The sequence below is a fragment of the Sceloporus undulatus genome, chromosome 1 (assembly GCF_019175285.1).
Source record: "Sceloporus undulatus isolate JIND9_A2432 ecotype Alabama chromosome 1, SceUnd_v1.1, whole genome shotgun sequence".
Classification (NCBI taxonomy): Eukaryota; Metazoa; Chordata; class Lepidosauria; order Squamata; family Phrynosomatidae; genus Sceloporus; species Sceloporus undulatus.
Window position 1 is genome coordinate 42,621,613 of NC_056522.1, and position 25,152 is coordinate 42,646,764.

General features: G+C 42.3%; 2 protein-coding genes across 2 annotated transcripts in view; both read left to right on the plus strand.

Moving 5' to 3' along the window:
• MIA3 (MIA SH3 domain ER export factor 3) overlaps positions 1-25,152 on the plus strand; it is a 52,608-nt gene that overhangs the window by 23,607 nt on the left and 3,849 nt on the right. The window contains 18 exon segments of the mRNA XM_042449065.1: positions 2,256-2,387; positions 3,779-3,800; positions 4,746-4,834; positions 5,019-5,096; positions 5,177-5,287; positions 6,105-6,176; positions 6,643-6,747; positions 8,148-8,270; positions 8,385-8,487; positions 9,012-9,067; positions 9,404-9,494; positions 12,414-12,552; positions 15,691-15,792; positions 15,870-15,930; positions 16,037-16,072; positions 16,285-16,352; positions 16,533-16,630; positions 16,738-16,869. Coding sequence (XP_042304999.1) covers positions 2,256-2,387; positions 3,779-3,800; positions 4,746-4,834; positions 5,019-5,096; positions 5,177-5,287; positions 6,105-6,176; positions 6,643-6,747; positions 8,148-8,270; positions 8,385-8,487; positions 9,012-9,067; positions 9,404-9,494; positions 12,414-12,552; positions 15,691-15,792; positions 15,870-15,930; positions 16,037-16,072; positions 16,285-16,352; positions 16,533-16,630; positions 16,738-16,869 — 1,618 coding nt within the window.
• Positions 19,858-22,933, plus strand: LOC121921267 (mucin-5AC-like). The gene is made up of 2 exons (XM_042449080.1): positions 19,858-22,198; positions 22,800-22,933. Exon 1 carries the CDS (start codon positions 20,075-20,077, stop codon positions 22,175-22,177), a length of 2,103 nt encoding a protein of 700 aa, XP_042305014.1. The 5' UTR covers positions 19,858-20,074; the 3' UTR covers positions 22,178-22,198; positions 22,800-22,933.

The following is a 25,152-nucleotide window of genomic DNA, read 5'->3' on the forward strand; positions in this document are numbered from 1 at the left end:
ATGGACTACATGTCCCATATCCTTAGACTACATGTCCCTTACTGATGGACTACATGTCCCATATCCTTAGACTACATGTCCCTTACTGATGGACTACATGTCCCATATCCTTGGACTATATGTCCCATACTGAGGGACTACACGTCCCTTATTGATTGACTACATGCCCCATATCTTTGGACTACGTGTCCCTTACTAATGGACTACATGTCCCTTACTGAGGGACTATATGCCCCATGCCCTACATGTCCCATACCTTTCGACTGCATGTCCTGTACTGTTGGACTACATGTCCCATACTGTTGGTGTCAAACCCCCCCCCCCCCCCCATTTAGTTATTGCAAATAGCCAACATATTGGTGTCAGACTGTTTTGTTCTGGAAAGCAGATGCAGCCCATATAAAGCATCTCTAGCGCCATTTAAGGACGTATTTAAAAGCAGTGGCGTTTTTTGTGGAGAAATGCATCCCATAAAGAGGACTGGGATTAAGAAGAGGCTGCCTTAAACCATTGGTGTAGTGGTTGGTGTGTTGGTCTATGGCTTTGGAGACCAGGGTTTGAATCCCTACCCAGCCATGGAATCCCTTTGAGCCGTGGTGGTTAAAGTGGTGTCAAACTGGATTGTTTCCGCACTGTGTTTTGGACCCTGCTTTGCAGAATTAATGCAGAGGCCGAGGAGGAGGCTGACTGAAGCAAACAAGCTTGTGAGTCACAAAAGGTGACACTCCAGTTTTGCGTGTTTGCAATTTCTTCTGCCCTAAAGCTAATGTAGCATCCCTGGTCTGAGTGGGGTAAAGAGGTAAAAGTCAGCAAAGTGGGAGACAAAAGGAATGCACCACAAAAATAACCCAGTTTGACACCACTTTTAACTGCCGTGGCTCATTCTGGAACCTTGGGAGTTGTAGTTTGCTGTGGCACCAACACTTTCTGACAGAGAAGGCTAAATGTCTCACAAAATGCCTCACAGACCCAATTCATTTTGTCTAGGAGCATTCCTTGGGGGAAGCTAGCTGTATCTGCATGGCAGAAATAACCCAGTTTGTCACCGCTTTAGTTACCATGGCTCAGTGCTATGGTATTCTTGGAATTGAAACTTTGTGAGATATTGCACCTTTTCTGTCAGAGATCTCTGGTGCCACAACAAATGATAATACCCTGGATCCCATAGTGTTGAGCCCTGGCAGTTAAGGTGGAGTCATAGTGGATTATTTCTGCTATGCGGATGTAGCTGGCAAGGGGAGAAATCGGATATTCCTTGACTGACCTTGCATGGCTGCTGCCACATTGCAGAGTTAATGCAGTTTGACACTGTTGTGGATCCATCCTATGGAACACTGGGATTTGCAGTTTGTTGTGGCACCAGAGCTCTCTGACAGAGAAGGCTAAATGCCCACAAAGCTACAAATCCAGGGATTCCATAGTATGGAGCCATGGCAGTTAAAGCAGTCTCAAACTGCATTCATTCTAAAGTGTAGATGCAGCTGCGGAAGGTCTAAAGAGGATTTCTTTAGTCTCTTGGCATTTTTTTTGCTTCCCCCCCACATCAGATCATTCCACTTGCCTGATTTAGCAAATGTTCAAGGCGATCTGCTGAAAAAAACAAAATGACTGAACAAAAAGAAGATTGTGCCCTTAGTAGGTTGCCTGGAGTACAGAGTTCAGAGGCGATAACAAGCCTAGATCTGATTTGGCAGATTGTGTTTGCTTTTGCGGAAGTGAGGAAGTGCAGAGGAGGTCAGGCCATTTTTTTAAAAGTGATTTTGATCGGCTTTAAAGATGAAGCATAATAGCTACTCTCAAATGTTTTTGTGAGTTGCTTATGAATTGTAATATATGTTGTGCTGAAATTGCAGGTTCGTGTATTGAGCACCATCTGTCTCTTCTGAAATGTTTATAGGCCTCAATTCACATTTTCTTTCCAAAAGTCTCTTGAAATGACAAACTAGAAATAGAATTCAAAGGCATAGCTGTGTTAGTCTGGTAAAGCAGTATGCAAAAGGATCTTGCAGCACCATTGAGACAACTGAAAGAAAGAAGTTGATAGCATGAGCTTTTGTAGACTTTAGCCTACATCAAATGCATCCAGTTCAGATGCATCTGTGTGTGTATGTGTGTGTGTGTTTGGCTTTAACAATTCTTAGACAACATGTCAAGAAACTTATTAAGAAATGTTTAAGAAATTAGGCCATAGTTTTGTAAAATGTATGCTCAACTTCTAAAGAAAAGAGAAAAAAAGTATTCTACCTTTGTTATAGCTGATATCAACATTACCTGAAGACATGCAACCTGGCCCTGACTTCCATGGACTTCCCTGGGAGCCCATTATCATCACGGCTTTTGTGGGAATTGCTACATTCGCCATTTTCTTATGGAGAACTTGCCTATCTGTAAGTAAGCTTTCAATACAGATATGTTGTTGGTTGGTGAGAGTCTCACAGCTTCGTATGTTCCTTATCACATGCTGTACTCTTCCTGTATTTAGTTGAATAAATATGAGTTGGTGTACTTTTATTGATGTATTTTTAAATGTTTAAAATTTGAATTTATGTTGTAATATTGTAAACTGGATAATTGTTTCAGTTATGTTTTGATATAACTTATTGTAAGTCCCTGGTGGAAAAAGTGGGGTATAAATCAAATAAGTAAAATATTTAATTTAATTTTTATTTTTTTGCATAGTGCAAACCTGCATACTGCATTTTAGATCTTTTGGAGAGCAATCCTCTATGTGTCTACTAATAAGTAAGCTCTTCAGGTTTTTAAGGCTTATGGTAAACAGGCCTTCCCTGGATAAGTACTCAACCATAAAATGATTACTGTACTCCCATATACTAGGCATCATCTTACTATTCTATCCAGCATTTATGTAATAATATTAATGGTTTATTTTAATGCACTTCTTTAATTCTTTTTAGGGGGGGATATTGTAATGCAAAGTAGAATGTTTTAATGCTGTAAGCTGCTTTGATTGTTTTATTACAAAAAGTGAGGTATAAATTTTTAAAAAATTATTTATTTATTTATTTGTTTGTTTATTTATTATTACAGTCCTATACCTGTTTACCTGAGTACAAGCTTCATTGAGCTTCATTTCCTCAGTAAGACTTCTCAGTGGACACTCATGGGACTGCTTTGTTCATTAGCTTGCGGATTCCTTTCTAGGTCCTTTTAATGAAAATTTAGGAAACTTTTATATCTTATTAGAGAACAAAAATTGGCATCACCATAAACATATAACTGAAATGATCCATCTACTATTTATAAAGTAAATTAATGTCACAAAAAGGGTCTGGGAATGCCATGATGTGCTAAAAACACATTTATATTTTATCATTGAAAGCCCTTGGTTGTACAACAAGCTAATAAGAAAATATCATGACAGGCAACTAATCTTCAAATTGTCTGAGTAAAATTATGGGTGTTTACTTAACCTCTCCAGATTCAGGGTAGATAGTTAATTGAAATTAGTTGTGCTGAGAAGAACTATTAATCTCATGTATTTTGATAGATATAATCTTTTATTTCTGTTTTGAAGTGTAGTTGAATTAATTCTACATACATAGAGGCGGAGTAAACAAACCTTTGGCCTGCTTTTGAAGTAGGACAATGACCTCAGAAGCTTTTATTAGAATTTGCTTTAAGCTTGCTTGTGTAATGTCACTTGATACCTGCATTGGAAGTAATACATGTTGTGATAGTCCTATAAAGTAAAGCCAAATAAATGGTTTACTTATAACCATCTTATAACAACAACATCTCTTTCTCTTTCTGTTTATAGGTAAAAAGTAGAATGTATCAAGGTATGATTTTAATTTTTTTTGGTCTATGTCCTTTGAATAATTTTGGGAGAAGTGTTTGCCTAATGTTTTTAGAGCAGTTAATAACATAGGTTGATATCTGTGTAAGAAATCACTTGGGCACCTTGCTCTTCTTGGAACACTATATTTCATGTATGTTGGAATCCAAAGACCCCTGTGCAATTCTCTCAGGCCTTTCCCTGCTCACACAAGGACTTTAATGTCTGACTGCTTGTTGTTTTGCTGTGTTTCATGTCACTTGGGAGGATTCCAAGTCTTAGCAAAGGCTTTCCAGTGATTGGGTGGCTGCACTGTGAAGAGGAAGCCTGATGAGTCCTAGCTGACATGCAAACTTTTAAGTTGGCTCTTTGCCTCACACTTTCCAAGGCATATTCTGAGTGTCACATCTTAACCTTCTAAAGGGATCTTGTAGCACCTTTGAGAGAAATTGAAAGAAAGAAGATTGCAGCATGAGCTCTCATTGACTTGAGCCTACTTCCTCAGATGTCTATGAAAGCTCATGCTACCAGCTTCTTTATGTCAGTTAGTCTCAAAGGTGCTACAAGATTCCTTTGCATTGATCAAATTTTGAAGAGAGCATACATTTCCAGACTTAACACAACTGTGTCTTTGATATCTTCACCTTTCCACTGAAATGTTGATGTGGCACCTTTCATCATGAGGAGCACCTTTCTATACTCCAGAGCAGGAAGAGCCTTCTCTGCTGCACACTTTGTTACTGCGACATACATGTCATAGTTAACAACTTGAGTTTAGTGATACCTTGATTTCAAGCTCACTACCATTCAGTAGTGGATGTCACTGCTGGGTAACTTTACTAAAAATTCTTCATTTGTAGTTGTGGATGTACTTGTAATACATAAGGGCAAAGTAGCCCAACTCTATAAGAAATGGTTTCATATTTGTCATTGATGTTCTTTTTTCAAGTGACAGAAAAACAACTTGTAGAAAAAATTAAGACCCTTCTCAAGGAAAAGACTGAAATGTTGGAAAAGATGTCGGAATATGATCAAAAGGTATTGTACTGTCTGTATATCCTTGCCTTCTGAAAATAAACATTTAAATCACTGTTTATATAATCGAAAATGCATGTATTGCCTCTCATTTCTATTAGAGCTTTGAAGGGGGAGATTACATTTTGGAACATTGAAAATAGCTCCTAACGTTTTTACTTCTTTTCTGTGTTTCTTTTTTAACCAGATAAAAGAGGAAAAGGAGTCTGTAAAAGAGGCTCAGAAACAAAACACACATCTCTCAGATGAAGCTGCAGGGCTTAAGGTATGAAATATAGACTACCACTTCCCCAAAGAGACTAAGATATTTAGACAAAATTAACTTCTTGTTATTACCTGTTGTAGGACACAGTCAAGGGGCTTAAAGAAACAAATAATCTTCTAGATGACAGAGTGAAAAACTTAAACACCATGCTAGAAATGGAGAGAGAGCACAGCTCAAGAAAACAGGAACAAGTAAGTATTTTGTCCTATTTGCTCATGATTTTGAGGAGCTCGTTGGTCTTTATTGCAAGAAAATGTTTATCTGCTAAGGGTCCTGGTTCTAAGAACAAATGTATAGCTCCAGATTTTACCTGGCTGGGAAAGATAGTTCATAGTACAGTAAATGTGTAGGCTTAAACCCTGTTGGTACAGCATGGTGACATGGTGGTGCATTATGGCCCAGTATGCCAGCACAGTGCACTTTTTGAGAGGTGTTGCACAGTTATACGCTCTTATCACTATCCAGAGAGGAAACTGCTGGCTCCCAAACAGCCTATTTCTTTAATGCCTAGCTTCTGGGTAAGTGCTCTGGGAAGACTGCCTTTCTATCCAGAGACTAATGGGAAAAACTTCTTTTGCCTTCCTGCCACCATTGTTGCACTCTTCGTATTCCTGTCACCCCACCACACCACTTGTTCTGGTATCACTGCTGAGCTCCTCCTTTCTTCAAGAAGCTAAGGAATCTATTTATGAAATAAGCTACTTTTAGCAATCTGTAGTTCAGTTTTAACTTCTTGTTATGAATTGTTCAAGTTGTGTGGGTTGCTAGTAACCTCAAGGATGGCTGAACTATCCAGTGGTTTTTTGACATACACATCTTGGCAGAGCAGGTGTTAAATCAGCATAGGCAATCTTGAACCATATCTCCCATCATGTCCAACCATTGGTTATGATGGCTGGAGCTGATTGAGGTTGTAGTACAAGTCATCTGGAGGACTCAGGATTGGTTAGAGTAACTCAGATTGATCACATTTTGAAGACAGCATACATTTTCCTTTCTATTTCACAGATCATAGAAGCACAGAAATCTTTGGAGAAGTTCCAAGAAACCATCACATTGCATTCGGTAGAGCTCTCTGAGGTAAAGTATTTGAATCTTGAATACAAAAGTATTTTTAGTCTGAGCTATAAAGATAATGGAAATCCAGATCTAAATCAGGGTGTGCAAAATGAGGCCTAGAAGCTTCCTGCAGTCCCCAAGGGTTTCTTTCTGGCCCTGACCTTCCCAGGCTCCTTTGGATTCTTGATTTTATGTGACAAAAGAAGTGAATTTCCACTTCTGGAGCCTTCAGGTCACAGTTCACCATACGCTGTTTCATACTCAAAAGCCCCTATCTTTGAAAACTGAATTTCCAGTTACTTTCTCTTTTCCCTCCTTCCCTTCCTTATGTTTTCTAGCTCATGCAGGGAAAATTGCCCCCACCCACTGCAATTGCTCATCCCAATCTAAACATTAAAAATGCTAGCAAATAAAATTCTTGTATGTTTTTATATAGTTTTGACTAACATGATTTGAAGTTTAAGATGCAAATCACTGATATTTGTAGGTGCAGATAGCACTTAATGAGGCTAAATTAAGTGAAGACAAAATGAAATCTGACCTCCGTCGTGTGCAAGAAGAGAATGCAAGGCTCAAGAAGAGTAAGGAGCAAGTGAGTTCTGTGTTGAGTGAATAACTTACTGTTCTTAAATTAACCTTTGCCTTTAAAATATATTAGTCACCATGTTAGGTGTGTTGAAGACCATCACAAGTTAAGTCATCACAAACATTACCTCAAGTGTTCTTAATATCTGCCCATATGCTATCCAATTATCCCTGCAGCTTGTCCCTCCCATTTGTATTTGTAGAAAGTTCTGACTCTACCTTTCTACAAATAAAGATGGGAGGCACAAGCTGTAAGGAGAACTGGACAGCAGATGGGCATTGCTGAAGAAGTCCAGTGGTTGAGATGAGCACTTAGCTGTGACAAAGCCTAGGTGAAGTTCAGGGGTAATGGTGGGTCCAAAGGTTAAAGGAAACGTACAAACAGGGATAGTAAATATATCATTTGGAGCTAAGTTGGTAATTGGTTTGTACCTCCTACCTTTACATAGCTTTACTCACAGGGAGCAAGAACTTGTATTTTAGTACTACTTCACATGTGTTTGACCTTTTCAGACATTATCTTTATATAAAGTTGCCTGCTTTTATCATGTTTAAATCTAGTTATTGGAAACCCAGTCCAAAACAAATGCTAATATGCTGACCAGCTCAAAAAGATCCAGTTCCAGGTCTTTTGCAAGAATGAAACTTGATAATATCATGACTCCATGATCAGCAAGAGGAGCAGTCCCCTCCCACCTACCTTTCAGCAACAATTAACTTTCTTCCTATGTACAGCATAACATCTGGGAGGTCAGTTTTGCCCAGGATAGCTTACTAACAAGTACATAGGAAAAGTGCCAGATCCAAAGATATTGGGAGAAGTCTTGGCCTAACGCTTGCTGCAGTGGAAAAAAATTGGTTTATTTATGAGATGTCTGGGTTGAATTTGGTAATTTGATGATAGTGAAGAAATGACTACAGTTTTTGAGAAATGTTTCTGTGGCTTCCTAACAATGTTAGTATTATGTTGGCATGATATAGAAGATAGAACCTTTGGTTCAGCCCTTCCTTGGCTAGGTATATATTTAAAACAGCAGCTTAGTGGTGTTACTGTTATCAGCTGGTATGCAAATACTATCAATTTATTGATAAATGAGTACTATTAGAGTTGTGATTTCAGTTTAAGCCTTATGCACAAATAGATGGTTGTTCCATTTATTGTCTGCTCTCCTTTCTCACCTCCATTATTTGAGCGAGCAAATGGATGCCTTTTAAAAAGATAGAATGGCAACTTTTTGTTGGGGAAGTGGAGAGAGTCTACAGTTAGTATTTAAGGGACAAGAAGACTAACTTAAGTCATATCCTTTTAAGCATATTGTCCATCTAGCCACTAAAGTGTAGTTTAAACCTGAAGTTTTATCTGGATGTATGTCATGTTAGTAATAGTGATATGTACTTATTTTTCAGTTGTTACAAGAAGCAGAAGGCTGGAGTGAGAGGCATGCTGAGCTCAGTGAACAGATAAAGATGTATCACAAGTCTCAGAAAGACATTGAAGAAGCACTTGCCTACAAGGAAAATGAAATTGAAGTAAGTTCACTTCTAAGTATTTTCATCTATATTCTGTGACTGAACTATTGCACAAAATATTAGTATGCCTTGGCAGGTATCTTGATTTCAGTTTGTTTTTCACTACTGTTTTAGGTTTTAACTAACTGCATTATGCAACTGAAGCAGCTTGATGCAGATTCTGAGTCAGAAGGCAAGAGGGATGAAGGAAATGATCTGGCCAATGGAGAGATATCAGGTACTAAAATACTGGATAACAGAACAGATCTGTGAGTGTGATAACTATCTAAATACTCAATTTTGAGGAAGCAAAAACAGAGAATCTTTTTAGAACAGTTATGGAAATAAATGATAGTGGGTTATACTGTCTTTGGTAGGGTGTGTTACATCACTCAAGAAGCAAAAGGGAATTTGAATGGAATAGATATTCATAACACAAGGCCTAGTCATAAGTGTCACAATTTAAGGAGTGCATCTTACCTTATGCTAGATAAATTTCTTGAGTTGTGGGTAGGGAATTATCCATAATGTAAATAATTTATAAGATAAATAACTAGTTTGGATTGTTGTAGTGAGACTTGCTTTCTTGGATTAGTCATGTATTCATTAGCAGTTTCTAATGAATATTTATTTTTTTTTAAAAAAATGTTGAAAATCCTTTGATTTGTGCAAGTCTAAGAAATAAACCATGAAGCCTTGATACTGTCAATATTTTAAAAATGTTTGAATATTAAAAACAACAACATTTTTTCATTCTTCTAGATACCAGGAATGAAAAGATGAAGAATCAAATTAAGCAGATGATGGATGTTTCAAGGGTATAGACTTCAATTTATCTAACATGAATCTGAGTGCAGCTATGGAGCGTTCAGAGGCTATATCTCAGTCCCCCCCCCCCCGTGGATCACCTATTTCTTTCCAGACCAAAAAAAGGCTTCCCCCCCCCAGCTATTTGTTGACTAAAAGAAGTTCCACTCCCCCCCCCCCCCGCCCTCTCACCTTTAAAATGGAGAAATATAGCATCTGTAAGCTGGATGCACAATATACCCCATTTCCCCATTATTTCAGAAGTGGTGCTTCTGGCACGTTGTTTTTACCCATGGAACAAGTTTGGCCTATTTGTGTTTCACTTGCATTTTGTTTCCCTTTTGCAGGTAAAAACAACATTATCTATCATTGAAGAAGAAAGAGATAATTTACGTTCCAAGCTAAATGATGAAGTAGCATCAAGGCATGAATTAGAAGGTGTGTGGCAAAGAAATACATTGGGAATGAAATGTTCTGTAAAGGAACCACTGCAGTGGTTTAGCAATTAATCTGGTTCCTGTTTCCATTCCTTATAATGTTGTTAGAAGACTTGGAGCTGGTCCAACTGAACACAGGCTATAACTGTTGGAAGGCCTGTGCTGTGTCAGCAGTGGCAGTAAAGAATTATTTCTTCTTTGCTACCATAGAATGTGCACAGTGCTGTCTCGAGTGGTCAGGGACATTTTATGCTGTGCCCCAGAAGAGCAGCACATAAACCATTGCACAGCTCATTGCGAAGAATTTACACAACACATTGTGGACAGAATTGATTGGATCTACTCTAACTTGGATACTGTAGTTCATACTGGTTTGGTAAATGTAAGCTTGGCTCCTGTTTGTCCTGTATTATTGGATGCATTTCAGTCCATGTAACTTCAGGATGTGGACAGGGTCCTTGGAGATATGGGGCCGCCATAGGCATACTGGGTTCATATCTTTCCTAAATGTGTTGATCCTGCCTAAAAAGGCTGTGGTGAAGTTGTTCTTGGGATGGACCTCCACCATATGGAGAATTATCAGCTTGTCCCAAATACAGTACATATACCTTTCTTGGACAAGACACTAGAGTGTATGGTGAGCTCCTAGCTCTAGCAGTTCCTGGATAAGAGTGATTATCTAGACACCCATTTCAGACTGGCATTAGGCATAACTATGGCATAGAGAAAGCTTTGGTTTGCTTAATGGATGCCTTACACGAGGAACTAGACTGGGGGATTTGTCCTTGTTGGTTCTCTTGGATCTATCCGTGGCTTTTGGTACCACCAACTATGGTGTCCTGGGCTGTCTTTCTGGGACTTGGGAGCACTGTTCTACAGTGATTCCAATTCTTGGAGGGACAGACTGAGAAGGTGGTGCTGGGGGTGCCTCTTTGACACTCGGGCCATTGGCCTGTGGGGTCTTTTATCCCCAATTCTGTTTAATATCCATGTGAAATTGCTAGGAGAGTTTATCTGGAGTTTTGGGGTTCAGCGTCATCGGTTTTAGATGACACCCAAGTCTGCCTCCTCTTCCTATCTAACTCCACGGAAGTTGTTTCTGGAATAAATTGGTGTCTGCTGTCAATAATGGAGTGGGCAAGGGTGAACAAATTAAAACATAATTCAGACAAAACAGAAGTGTTCCTGGTCAATCAAAAGATAGGGATTCAGCTTCCCCTGTGTTATCTAGAACCACTGACTTATACACTCACTGAAATTTCAGGTTTGCAGCTTGGGTGTACTCCTAATCTCAGATTTAAACCTAGATGCCCAGGTTTTGGAGGTGGCATTTTTCAAGAAAAAAGTAGTGTGCTGGCTGTGCCTGTTCCTGGAAATGTCAGATCTGGCTATGGTGACGCTTGCCTTGATTGCATCCAGTTTGGATTACTGCAACACTATATGTGGGGCTGCCTTTGAAAACTGTCTGGAAACATCAGTGTATTGAGAATGCTGCAGCCAGGCTGCTCATTGTAGCTAGTTTCAGGTATCATGTAACTCTCCATTTGAAACAGATTACCTGGCTACTGGTCCCTTTCTTGTCAGAATTCAAGGTGCTGGTTATGACCTTAAAGGCCCTATGTGGCTTGTGCCAAGACTAAAAGACTATCTGCCTATATGAGCCAGCCCAAGCTTTAAGATCTATGTGAGGGGCTGTCTCTCAGTCCCACCACAGTCACATTGGATGACAATATGGGAAGGAGTCTTCTCAGTGGTTGCTCCCAGGCTATGGGACTCCTTGTCATGAGAGGTCTGGTTGGATGTCCATGTTCTTTTCGTGCCAGCAGACAAAGACCTTTTTATTTAGGTAAGCCTTTGATTTTGCAAAAGGGTGTTTGAAAGTTTTGTGCTGTACTTTTATCTTTTCACTTGCGTTTCAAATGTGTTTTAAATTTGTAATGTTCTGCTTTTTAAATAGAATTGTTATTTGTTTTTAATTTTTTAGAATAAGATATTAGCTGAATTTTGGTTTTAAAGTATTGTAAACTGCCAGGAGAAAGGCACAATATAAATTCAATAAATTAATAATAGTTAGAAGCCTGAGACAAAGGATTGACTGGCTATTTCACATCAATATGTGAAATGTATCCTTTCCACCCTGCTTTTTGGCCCCTTTTTCTCCCTTACCAGTTCATAGTGCTTCAGTGGCAGTCAAAGCTGTAAGTGACATTACCTTGACTCTAGATAAGTCTGTTACTCTGTAAGTGACATTATCTTGACTCTAGACTCTCCTGTGTCCTCTGACTTCCACATCTCAGTTCTGAAATCGTCATTTGGCTGTTCATTTCCATATTGTCAATTGTGCATAAGACCCCCAAAAGCGATGCTGTGTACAGTTTTCCAATTCTACTTTTTTAGTGACTCATCTTCTACACCACATTATACTTCATATTATATTGTACTTTCAGGTCATTCTCTTTTTTGTTAAGTCTTTGCCTATTGAGCCCTGTTTCTTCAAGCCACTTTATCTCCTAATTAGCATCTCTTGTATTTCTTTTCCCTTCATTCTGAAGCTTACAGCATCTCCTGGTCTTAAGTTGGACAAATTTTTGTTAAATTTGCATTAAACTCCTTATTTCTTCAGTTTAGAGTCTTTCTCTGATTCTTTCCTTATTTTTCCCCATCTTTTTATCATTTTATCCCTCCGGGTTCCATGTCCCAGAAGATCCATTACTCTTGAAACTTCTTCCCAGTCACTGGCCTGCTCCATCTGATGTTTAATGCCAGAAAATTTTAAAACTCCCTTCTGTCGCAGAAGCTGGTCTGCAAATTACCCTGTTCCTTAAGTAATTCACTGTCTTTGTCACCATCCAGTTCAGCTCAGAAATATCAGAGCTTTGTTGTCACAGATGGGATTCCATATGGATTTGTTTTATTGCAGAGCAAATCAAGAAGCTGGAGCATGAGTCCTGTTCCTTACAGACTGCAAAATCACAGCTAGAAAGTGAATGTAAAACTCTGCAACAAAAAGTAGAGATTCTCAATGAGCTTTATCAGCAGAAAGAGATGGCACTTCAAAAGTAAGTACTGAAGTTTTTTTTAAAGAGCCAGCACCCTAAGGGATGGTACAAGATTACCACAGCCATTCTAATCTTGTGAAAGGCTACCCCTAAAAGGCTTCCTGTAAAAGGCTCACAGATAATATCAGCTACTGTCTGATCCTTCATGTAGATATGGTCCAAATCCTAGCTCTGCTTAGCAGTGGAGTTACATTTAGTCTCAGGTTAGGTGTTTGGTATCTTAGGAAGGCTTCCTCATTAAAGTATCACTGTTCCTAATTAAGAAACCTTTATTTCAGCCATATTACATCGAACACAAGGTCAATTTGAGTACTTCTGTAATTGAAAGGCACCACTTTCTTCAATTTCAGCAACTGGCCTTTGATACTTTATTATTGTGCCAGTAACTGAAAGAATATTGTTGTTCTGTATCTTCGGGCTGTTTCCAACTTATGGCGACCCTAAGGTGAACCTATCATGGGGTTCTCTTGGCAAGATTTGTTCAGAGGAGGTCTGCCTTTGCCACCTTCTGAGGCGGAGAGAGTGTGACTTGCCCAAGATCATGTAATAAATTTCCATGGCTGAGCGAGGATTTGAACCATGGTCTCTAGACTCATACTTAAACCACTACCACATGAAGGAACATTAGAAATCAGTAAGAAATAAATTTTCAATCAATAATTTATTTTGTTACTTTTGCTGAATATTATCTATAATTAGTTGCAGAGGTAGAAGTTTCCTTGATCTTCTGCACTCTCTTCATCATATGTTTTATCAGTAGCAGTGTATAATTACAGTAATAACTGTAATAACTATTAAAACCTGCTTCCTGATCAAGAAATAAAATTGGTCAGTTATGCATTTATTTTGAAATATCAAATAGCATTGCAGCAGTATTGTAAACTTTATATGTTAAGCCTATGCGCTTATGACATCTTGATTGTGGAACTATTGGTATTCCTGTAGTAAGGAGGAGATCTGGGCACATACGGAAGCCATGTCTTACTGCCATCTAGTTTCGCATGACTGAATGTGCTCAGCTTCATAAAGGTTCCTGACTGGGAGAGCTCTGTAGGCATATTCAGCCAAATGTACTTACAAAGTCCTTCACTAATTAGTGAGCATGTGAGGATTTGAGGAGTTGTATTTATGTGTATGCCTGCATCTCCTCTCTGTACAGTGTGCCCACGTTATACGCGGGTGCACTTTTCCCAGCTTTCAGTATATGCTGTAAGCTGCGTGGGGAGGAAGGGGTGGCGTTTCCCATTGGGACGAATGGGGTGCGCATCCGTGGCGCATGCACACTGTCCCACAGCCACGTGCATGAGCCCCATTCATTTAAATGGGGTTCGAACATAGGCATTTTTTATTTTACATGGGGGAGTCTGGAACAGGTCCCCGCGTAAAAAAAAGAGCGCACTGTACTAGTCTCTATTCTATACAGGGTTCAGATTGTTTCCTGGAAATAGGCCCGCCAATAGTAGTAATAATAATAATAATAAATTTATTATTTTTATACCGCCCTTCCATAGATCAGGGCGGTTCACAGCAAATATCAATAAAACAATTAAGAATACATAAAACACCCCTCTCTCACTGACCCCTCCCCCCCTGGTAAAAAGCCACCACAGCGGCAAGACAGTCCTCCGCAGTTCTGGGGAGCTTCTTCCCAGGTGACATGGGGGGGGGGCAGCGGCAGAAGTAGTCCTCCACCAGCTCTCAGGCAGTCCCCGATGTTGCTGGGTCTGCCTGATGGCTCCCTCTGAGGCCGAGATGACAGTTGAAGAGGGAGGGGCCTCTTCCTTCAGGCAGTCCTCGATGTTGCTGGGTAATAGTAATAGTAGTCGTTGTTCTGGCTCTAAGAGTGAGAGTGATCTTTATATGAATAGTTGAGGGAGGCAGAAGTGGAATAATGTCCCAGTTTTCTTAGTTGCTCCTTAGAGGGGGGAAAATAATTTTTTTTTAACATATGATTTCTTTTTCCTTGAACCATATTTTTGGAGACATGTACTAAATAATAATAAACATTATAAAACATAACAAAACATCCTTAAAATCTCACAGGACCAATGAAATAAAACTACAGGGCTAGTCAGGCAAGTTAGAAAAAACTTTAGAAACACATTTGAAAGATAGTTTTAAAAATGCACTTGAGATTCCTTTAGTTTGATTGTATTGCAGATCACTGTTTTGGTGTACTCCATGTGTTTTCATGTTGGATTACATCATATAAGTTTGTTCGAAAGGTTTCCAGAAATACTGTTGCTTCTGTACAGTTTCCAAACACATTATAACTTGAGAAGAAAAAGTAGTAGTATCAATAAAAGGGTGACATAGTGAAGAAATGTTTCTCAATTTGTCCCCAAGTTTGTTTAAGCAGTAAATATGCTAACAGAGCTAAAATCTGGGTTGAATGTGATATCAAGCATGTAATGGGCTTGAAATGGTAATTCAGTTTTTTTGGTTTTTTTGGATGTTTACACTTTCTGCCAGTGAGCTGAGTCATACACATCACGTTCCATTTAGTTTGTTTTAAGTTAGCTTTTCCCTAGGATTCTGTACGCTTCTCTAGGGGTAGAAGTGTTCTATGTACTGATAAAAGTGATGTACCCCCACCTCTTGTATCAGAGCTGGGGAACTGTGCATGGGGTGGGGGCCATTTTTCTTCCCTGTGACCACCTGATGGAGCCTCACTGGCATGTTTTGATGCACCTGAAGTGATGCAGCATCACTTTCAGCTGCCACTTTGACTGGTTTGCAGTATATATTTTTTTCCTTTTTAGATGTGTTTTTGGGAGGTTTGGTGGACTAGGGAAATCAAATTGCTCCATTTTTAGTTGGTTTTGAAAGATTTAGGTTGGTTTGGGGGGCAAAAATTTGCCTGAAAATTTGCCCCTGTGGGCTTTCAGGGCTTATGCTTTGAAAATTTTGAGGTTGTCCCATGCTGTCAACAGGCTTCACTTTGGCCACTCCTGCTTACGTTAACATGTTGAAGGACAACCCTGTCATACCTTTTTCTGAGGACCCCTTGACTCTTCCCTAGCCAATTCTTTTATCCCACCCCTTTGATATGCTTTCTAATTTGTGATTGACTATTGACTGTTCCCTATTGAGCTTCTCTTTCTTTTATTAATTATATATCCTCCTGTTCTCTCCTAGGAAGTTGACACAAGAAGAGTATGAGCGGCAAGAGAAGGAGCAGAAACTGACTGCTGCAGACGAAAAAGCAATCCTTGCTGTTGAAGAAGTGAAAGTTTACAAGTAATTATAACATGTGAAAAATTATGATTTTTGTTTTTGGATTATGAGCAGAATTAATCTCTCAACCTCTTTGACAGACAGAGAATTCAGGAAATGGAAGAAGAATTGCAAAAAACAGAGCGGTCTTACAAAAATCAGGTGTGCTGCTATCCCAAGAGATTATTCCAAGAAAGGTAGATGGGAAATAGGAGCTAGTATGGAAATTAAAATTCTTTTTTTCTCTCTCTCCCCTCAATGCTTGAAGATTGCTGCACATGAAAAGAAGGCTCATGACAATTGGGTAAGGTTCTAGGGGGTTTTGTTTGTTTGTCGGCTTGTTTTACTACATTCTAGATTTCAAGTATATTGCATCATTGCATTTATTTTTGTGTAAGCTCTCCTTATATACTGGAGTAGAATAGAATATTGTTATCAAAGCAGTAGTAGTCAATCTTATAAATGAATGTATATTTTCCTAATAGTACCTAACGTATACAATTTTTCCTCTTATAGCTCATAGCACGTTCTGCAGAGAGGGCACTAGTTGAAGAAAAAAGGGAAGGTGTCAACCTGAGGCAAAAGTAAGCATGTTTCCTCTGTGTAATTAGAAGAAGAAGTATTTTAAATATCAGTATCAGGCAATATTTAGAGACATATAGTTTATGAATATGTCCTTTTTGTGAGACAAGTTCCTTCAGCACTGTATAGTACAAATATTATAGCATTTTGAGCTTAACATTACGAAAAAATTTTTTAACTAGGCTAATTGAAGTGAATCAAAAAATAGCTGCACTTCAGAGACCAGTAATCGTGAAGCCAACTGCAGGCTGGCCAGACCATCAAGTCCCCCCTCGCAGAGGTAAATATGCTAATCCTTTACTAGTGCATTGGAGTACCAGGCTGATCTTTTTGAAGAGGAAATAAGTGTTACATAATTGACTGTGCATTATTCCTACTAAATTACAGGTCCATTAAGTCGAGATGGATCTTTCGGGCCTTCACCCGTAAGTGGTGGAGCTCCTTCACCCCCGCTGATGATGGAAACCCCTGGACGACCCCTTTCTGCCAATCCAAGGGATGGGTCAAGAGGTGAATTTAGTAAGAAACTAATTTTTCTCCCTCCTGAAGTTACATTGCTACAAGAAAACTCATCTAAATCACTGGCAACATCCACATCCCAAGAGTGCATTTATAATTGGACAACAGGACTCTCCTTCTTTTTTTCTTTCTGCTCTCCCTCCCATCTACTCCATTGGGTCTTCCAGTTCTTGAGAGCAGTGGTTTCCAAACTTTGTCCTCCGGGTGTTTTGGACTTTAACTCCCAAAAGCCCCAGGCAGAGTGGCTGTCAATAATTCTGGGAGCTTAAGTCCAAAACATCAGGAGGACCAAAGTTTGGAAACTATTGCTTTAGAAAGTTAGGAGGGGAGTGGGAGTAAGCTGTAGGGAAAAGCAAAATCAGTTCCACCTGTGGTGTAAATTTGTTTGATGAAGAGACACAGTTGGTACATTTTATTGGTTTATTCACAAATTAATATTGCTTTGATTTGTACCTGCTATCACCTCTTTGTGTATGTTGGAAGTGGCTGTAATGAGTTATTTGGCATTAATTTGTATTATCACTTAGCAGTAGATTGATCATTCAGTGATGAAGTAAATCATTATTACTTTGTTCCTGACCAGAAGTAATACAAACAGCTACTAGTTAAGAAAAATGCAGCTCATACCCTACAAAGACTATTGCCATTTGAATACTGTACTGTGTGTGCTCTTACGTTGTAAAGCAGCCAAGAAAATTGTTGGAAATGTAGGAATTTAAAGTAAAGAATTGCATATGTATTAAACTTTCAAAGTGTTCTTTCAGTTATGCATGTGTCATTTAAATTTGATGGTTAAATATGCCTATCTGCATCCATTATTTTCCTTTTATGGATGAAGAATTTAAAAAGAAAATGAAGGTAGCCATCTTATTTAATACTGTGTCTTAAGCCATTGGTTTACAGCCTAAGAGGTGATACACCTTTTTCTGTTCCATTGATTTTGGTAATTTTGATCTTTGACTGACTTTTATCTATATGCTGTAAGTCAGTAACCCCAAATGTTATAATATGCTGTTATTTCCTTGCTAAAATTATTGAGATAATTTTTAAGTCTATAAGCCTAGACATATATTTCATTATTACCATATACACTTGTGTATAAGTCAACGCCATGTATAACTTGAGGACAGGTTTTGGGGCCAAAATCAGGGCTTTTGATATGATCCCCAGATATATCAAGGGTATAATTTGGGTCTCAGTACCCTTCCTTCCCCTCTGCAGCCTGGCTGGCCCTTTGGGAGACAGTTGAGCTGGGGAGGAAATTTCAGAGCCTAGCGCTCACTCTTCCTCCTCTTCTGCAGCTCGACAATCCCTTCAGAGGACACAGGGACTGGAGAAACGGAGGAAGCAAGCGTTTGCTCCCAGGATTCCCTCCGATCCCAGTGTCCTCCAGCCTCTGCAAGACACAGGGACTGGGGAAAAGGAGGGAGCAAGCGTTTGCATCCTGGACTTTCCCCAGCCCAGCTGTCCCTTCAGAAAACAGCCGGGCTGCGGAAGAAGCTTGAGGGGCAAGCCTATTACTATATTGCCCCATATATAAGTCCACCCAGGGTTTTGGGGGGTCACTTTTTGGGCAAAAATTTCTCGACTTATAGTCGAGTATATATGGTATTCTAAGTAGAGTTCAGAGTGTGATGCATGGTCTCTCATCCTCCCCATATTATCCACTTAACAAACATAGGAGGCAGTTTAATCAGAAAATGAGTAATTGGCCTAAACTTACCGAGCAGCCTTCTGGCTGTATGTAATTGTGTTCACCATAAAACAAAATCCAAAGTACGCTGTGGTTATATTTTTAGTAAACCAACCAAAAGGCATAAAATATACCACATTGCGTTTGATACCTACTGCCTTCTTCATAATTTGATACATACTGGCCTTGGGTCCCTTCTGGGAGAAAAGTGGCATACAAATGAAATAAATAAATATTTGTCAAGCAAAGATGGTAAAAAATTATGTAGAGGAGGAAATGTAATGGTATGAGAGTCTGCATGTTATTTATTTATTTATGGTATTTGTACCCTGCCCTTCAGCCCTAAAGGCTATCAGAGTAGCTTTGTATACAACAGCCTTGAGGGAAGGTTGATGCAGAAACAAAGATGAGTCCTAGAAGAAATGGACTGAATGCTAGGACTTTTCTGTGGATTCTTCCTTCCAGTGCAAGGCAAAGCATTCTTAATTTGGTTCCCTTTGATAGGTTTTGGCTGGCATCTACTTGGTTAATCACAACTAAAGTAGACTCCCTGAATCAATTGTTGAATGGTGAGTCAACACATAGGTAAATCCCATTGATTCAGTGGGTTGCCTGTAGTGAGGGCTAACAACAGGATTTAGGCCTTTGTTAGTGCCTAAATGGATCTCCAGATTTGACAGTGCAGAGGCTTATTAACAGACTCTCTGCATTCTGTCTCTGTCCTGAGTCTCTCATTTTCAGCTTTTAAAAGGAGGTGCTTTGTTGCCACCAATTGAGAAAGACATTTTTATTTTATTTTATTGCCTTAGTTTCCACTCCCTTCAGAGCCATAAATGTATGTGGCCTAACATTCTATCTGGATCAGCCCTCCCCCAAACACCTTAAACAACCTCAGACAAAATGCAGTCCTTCTGATACTGACTCACTCACCTGCCTCCACACTGCCCCTAGATGATTTTGCCTGATGAAGAAGCTACAGGGTTTTATTTTTTACTGTTAATTGGTCGCATAAAGATATCATTGCACAATGTGTACTTGAATCTCGGTCTCTCTGGCCTCAGTCCAACATTGAAAATGTTGTTACTAAATTAAGTGGAAAAAGATTTTTCTTTGTGTCTGTGACCTGCGTGTGGAATTCCCTTTTTCAGGAAATCAGTATATTTTTCTTTCTTCTTTGTGGTCTCTGCGAATCATACAAATGGGTTGTACTGCGCCTGCGCAGTGCTGCTCGGAAAACTTCTGGAATCACTGGGCAAAGTTAACTTTGCAACTTTCTGATGGTAGCTCCGCCCATCCCTTATAAGTCCCCTGCGTTCCTGCTCTTTCCCCAGTTCCTTCTTTCTGCCGCGTTAGCTGCTCTGGAACTTCGCTTCTGCTTCTCTTGCTTGTTTTACTGGACTTTTTACTATCGGACCGTTTGACCACTCTTGATCTGACACCCCCCCCCCATGTATTGTTGACCATTCTGCGCATCTTTACCGACCTCGCCTCTGGATTTTGATTCGGCTCACGATGTCACCAGCACCGTTTAAAAAGTGTGACATCTGCAGGGTTAAGATTCCCGATCAAGACCCCCATTCATCTAGTTTTCTGTCCCTCAGGGAAGCCGACAACACCAAGGCTTGTACCTTGTGTAAGTCGCTGACTCCTCAGGCCAGGAAGAACCGCGATTCTGCCTGTTGGCCGCCCTCTACCAGAAGGCCTCTGCACTCCGCTTCGGCACCTGCTGCCTTGGAGTCGATACTGGCTGCTGCTGGCCCTGTGGCCCAGAGCTCCACCACTGAGCCGAGTGCCACCATCACAGCCCCTGGGAAGGGTGATGGGACCGAGGGAGCTCGCAAGATGAGTTCGAGGTCTAAGTTTTCCAAAAAGGACAAGACCAAGTCTAAGGACTCGAACTCCACCAAAGACTCGGATTATGGCAAGGATAAGAGCTCCCTAGTGGATCCAAGCTTGAAATCCTCGTTGAAAAAGAGACACCAGCCCTCAGATGCGGGAGATGGTTCTCCTTTGGGCTCCCCGAAGAAGGTGCTGGATTTGGAAGACTCCTCCGCTCAAGGCTCGTCCCATAAGAAGGCCCATTCCAAGACGCATTACAGCTCCTCTCATAAAAAGTCTCGCACCAAGACTCCAGACGGCTCTCGGCCTTCCTTAAAGCATCTCAAAACTCCCTTGGTACCTATACAGACTGAGTCAGTACTGTTGGGACACGACTCTTCCCGGGCTCATTCAATGCCAGCGTCAGTCCTGGCCTCTTCCCTGCCAGCCATGGTGGCCTTTCATCAGCCTTCTGATGATGAAGACGTCTCCACCTCTCGGTCACCTCATTGCCGTTCTACCTCTTGGTCACCTCCTCACCATTCCCCAACCCCGGTTCCTCGGGTTCAAGTTCATGAGGCCGATGTCCATCACCATGAGGATTCGGACTACTTCTACAACAGTGAGACTGACAGGTACTTCCTTGCTGTCAGTCGTGAAGTGGTCCACAGTCAGCTGGGACCGAGAACCACTGTGCCTCCAATGCCTAGGCCCACTTTGCCATCAACGGCGAAGTCTACTTCTTCCACGGTACTGCCAATGCATTCCACCGTGTCACCAACGCACGCAACCACTCCTCCACCAACGCGCAAGGCCACTCCCCCACCTACAGTACCGGCACCCGCACTGGTTTCCAGGCCTCTCCCTTCTGTAGCGGCTGCTACCCAGACTCATCATTCTTCAACTCAGGCCATCCTCGACACCGATTCCAGATCCGATGTCGAAGGTTCTCATGTGTCCCAGGTTGATCTTTGCTCCACCGATGAGGTCGCTCCTCAATCCCCCCAGGAACTTTTCCATCCAGGTACTTCTTTGTCTACAGATGATGTGCGTTCATTTTCGGAGCATGTCATCAAGATGGCAAACACCCTTGATCTCCAGCTGTCACACATTGAGGATGATGCCGCGAACCCAGTGGAGAAGCGGATCCATGGCAAGGTTCCAACACCTCCATTCGTTCCACTCTTGCTGTCACTGGAGAGGATTGCTAAGCACTCCTGGGACACCTCTGCCTCGCTGTCTGTTTCTTCTAGGAAGATCGAGTCTCTCTATAGGATCTCGCCTTCCCAGTGTTCCTGGCTGTTGTCACACCTGAAACAGAACTCGGCAATTGTTGAAGGCTCCCAGCAATCCCTCACCCCGAAGATGTCAACATCGCCTGCCGACCGTGAGGCCAAGAAAGTAGACGGCCTGGCCAAGAAAGCCTATTCTGTGTTGGTGCTGGGGCTCAAGGTGGCCAATTATAACGCGTGCATGGGAGCCTACATCCAGTGCTTCATGGAGAAGATTTCTCCCATCATCCTTGATGTCCCTGATGACTGCCAGCAAGTCCTCTCCGAAATTAGGAGAGGATGCAGATGGGCACTCCATTGGGGGCTGGCTTATCACCTGTGCTTGCCACTCCACAGATTGCTCAGCGAAATCTATGGCGGCTGCCTTTGCGCTCAGAAGACATGCCTGGCTCCGGTCATCAGACTTGAATCCGGGGGCGGTCCACCATTGAGGACATGGCCTTTGATGATGCTGGCCTTTTCAACAAGGAGACAGATGAGCGCCTCAATTTCAAATACAGAATGAAGGTGGCGGCCACGAAGCATGGTATGTCTGCTCCCTCTCAGGCTCACTTTAAAAAGTGGCAGTGGTAGGGCCAATGACAGCGGTCTTTCCAGCAGGATTGCACTTACCAGCAGCAGGAACACCAGAGACAGCGCTACCCTTCCCAGTCTTCCTCTTCTTCTGGCAAGTGCCAGGCTCCTGCTCGGTACCGGAAAAACAGCCGTCAGGATACCGACCAGGGGAAGAAGAGGTCTTGAAGGGTACCTGCGTGCTCTGTCACGCCCCCCCCCCACCTCCTTTTGTGATATCCATAGGCCAGTGACTTCCGACTCTTGGGTCCTTGACATTGTCTGTAGTGGTTATGCCCTCGAGTTTGAAGAGCTCCCACCAACTGGAGCTATTGTTTCTACCACCCCTCTCGGACACCCTTCTCGTCGAAGTACGCACTCTTTTGACTAAGGGTGTAATCTTGCCCATTGACCCTGCTGAAGCCCCTAGATGTTTCTTTTCTAGGTACTTCACTGTTCCCAAGACCAGCGGGAGCATTAGACCAATTCTAGACTTGAGATCCCTCAACTCCTATTTGGCCTACCGTCAATTCCATATGGTAACCCTTGCCTCTATCTTGCCCTTGCTGCACCAGGGACTATGGTTTGCGACGATCGACTTGAAGGATGCCTATTTCTACGTGGGGATTCGAGAGAGTCACCGGAGGTTCCTGACCTTTGCTGTCAGTCCTGACAAGCACCACTACAACTTCCTTCCCTTCGGCCTCTCCACAGCTCCGAGGGTCTTCACCAAGTGCATGGCCCCGATTGTGGTGCTTCTCCACCAGCATGACTCCAGAGTTTTCCTGTACCTGGACGACTGGCTCCTCGCAGCCCCTTCTGTGGATGAGCTCCAGAGAGATGTCGAGTTCACCCTGTCGCTCCTGGCATCTCTTGGATTTGTAGTGAACTTGAACAAGTCTCATCTCATTCCTTCCAGTCGGATCAAGTTCATAGGCACCATCCTCGACTCCGAAGATTACATCACCTATCTCCCTCAGGACCGCTTCCTTGCTCTCTGCTCTTCGGTCAAGGCCGCCTCGCTCACAGATGAGTGAGGATCAGGGATGTCCAGGTAGCCCTAGGACACATGGCTTCGATGACGTTCGTGACTCCGTGGGTGAGACTTCGGTTTCGGCCCTTCCATTCATGGTTCCTGTTGGCCTTCGACCCACTATTGGACTCGCCATCCAAGTGGCTCACTGTCCTGAGGCCAGTCGCCCGCTCCCTTCAATGGTGGCTTGATTCCCGGAAGTCTGCGTTGGCATGCCTTTTTCTCCTCCTCAGCCTCAAGTCACGCAGACCACGGACACTTCCATGGAAGGGTGGGGCGCCCACATGTCAGACCTCTTCATCAAGGACAAGTGGTCCCTCCACGAACGCTCTCTCCACATCAATGCCCTTGAAATGTTGGCTGTGGAGAAAGCCTTGAGGGCCTTCGAGGTGGGCCTCTCTGGCAAGGTAGTGCTATTGTTGACGGACAACACCACTGTCATGTATTACCTCAACAAACAAGGAGGCATCAGATCACAGACCCTGCTGGACATCACACTCCAGATCTGGGAATGGTGCCTCCTGAGAGGGATTCTTCTCCAAGCGATCCACTTGCCAGGGGAAGAGAACGATGGTCTTCCACCATCTGTCACGAGTGGAGGCTCCATCCCGAGATGGTCTGCAACCTCTGAAGTCGGTGGGGAGGCCCCTGTATCGACCTCTTCACGACCGCTCGCAACAGCCACTGTCCCTAGTTCTGCTCCCGGGTGCGCAACGAGAACTCCCTCTGAGACCCGTTCGACTTTGCTTGGTCAGGAGAGATGCTCTACGCCTTCTCTCCGTTTCCACTGATCACAAGAGTGGTCTCCAAAATGACGAGGGACTGCTCAGATGCCATCCTGATCACTCCCTGGTGGCCCAGACAGCCATGGTTTCCGTCCCTGATCCACCTATCCAGGAGGGACCTTCTCCGCCTCGAGTTCTATCCGGACCTCTTCACTCTCCAGGACGGTCGGGTTCGACACCCAGATGTCAACAACCTGCCATTGGTGGAGTGGAGGATCCATCTCTAGACTCGTTACCTCCCTCGGTACGGACAATGATTTTGGCTGCCCAGAAACCGGCCACCAAGAAATCCTATGCTTCCAAATGGAAGAAGTTTTTGGTTTTCCTCTCTGCGAGAGGCCTCTTTCCATCCCAAGTGACGACACCTGTGGTGCTAGAGTTTCTGATGGCACTTTTGGATCCGGGTCTGTGCCTCATTTCCATCAAGTGCTACCTCTTTGCCATCTATTCCCATTTTGATTGCAAACCGTTTTTTTCAGGGACCCTTTTGTAAAGAGTTTCCTGAAAGGTTGCAACAACCTTCATCCTCCGGCTTCGATACCGACACCGGCTTGGAGCTTGGACGCTGTGCTGCCTGCCTTGCAATCCAAGCCTTTTGAACCCATGGCCACGACTGACTTGAGACTCTTGTCTTGGAAGACTACCTTCCTTTTGGCCATCACCTCTGCCCGCCGTGTGGGCGAACTCTGTGCCTTGTGGAGGGACCAGCCTTTCCTAAGGTTCCATAGGGATAAGGTTGTTCTCCGTACCGACATTACCTTTTTGCCTAAGGTGGTGTCTGCATTTCACATGTGCCAGGACATTATTTTGCCAACCCTGGCCTCAAACCCTACCACTGATGCTGAACATAGCCTGCATACCTTGGATGTTCGGAGGGCCTTAGCCTATTTGGACAGGAATGTGGGTTCAAGCCGTTCCAAGAGACTTTTTCAATGCTACTTGGAACCGAAGAAGGGACTGCCTGTGTCAACGCAGAGACTTTCGAAGTGGGTGGCTGGTACCATCCATCTCTGCTATGAACTATTGGGCAGGCCTCTCCCGGCCAGGGTTCAGTCTCATGCAACTAGGGCGGTAGCGGCATCCTCTGCATTCTTGACTGGGGTCCACTTG

What these genes read in the sequence shown, in the direction of transcription:
- LOC121921267 (XM_042449080.1), top strand. Translation starts at nt 20,075, where the DNA reads ATGTCACCAGCACCGTTTAAAAAGTGTGACATCTGCAGGGTTAAGATT.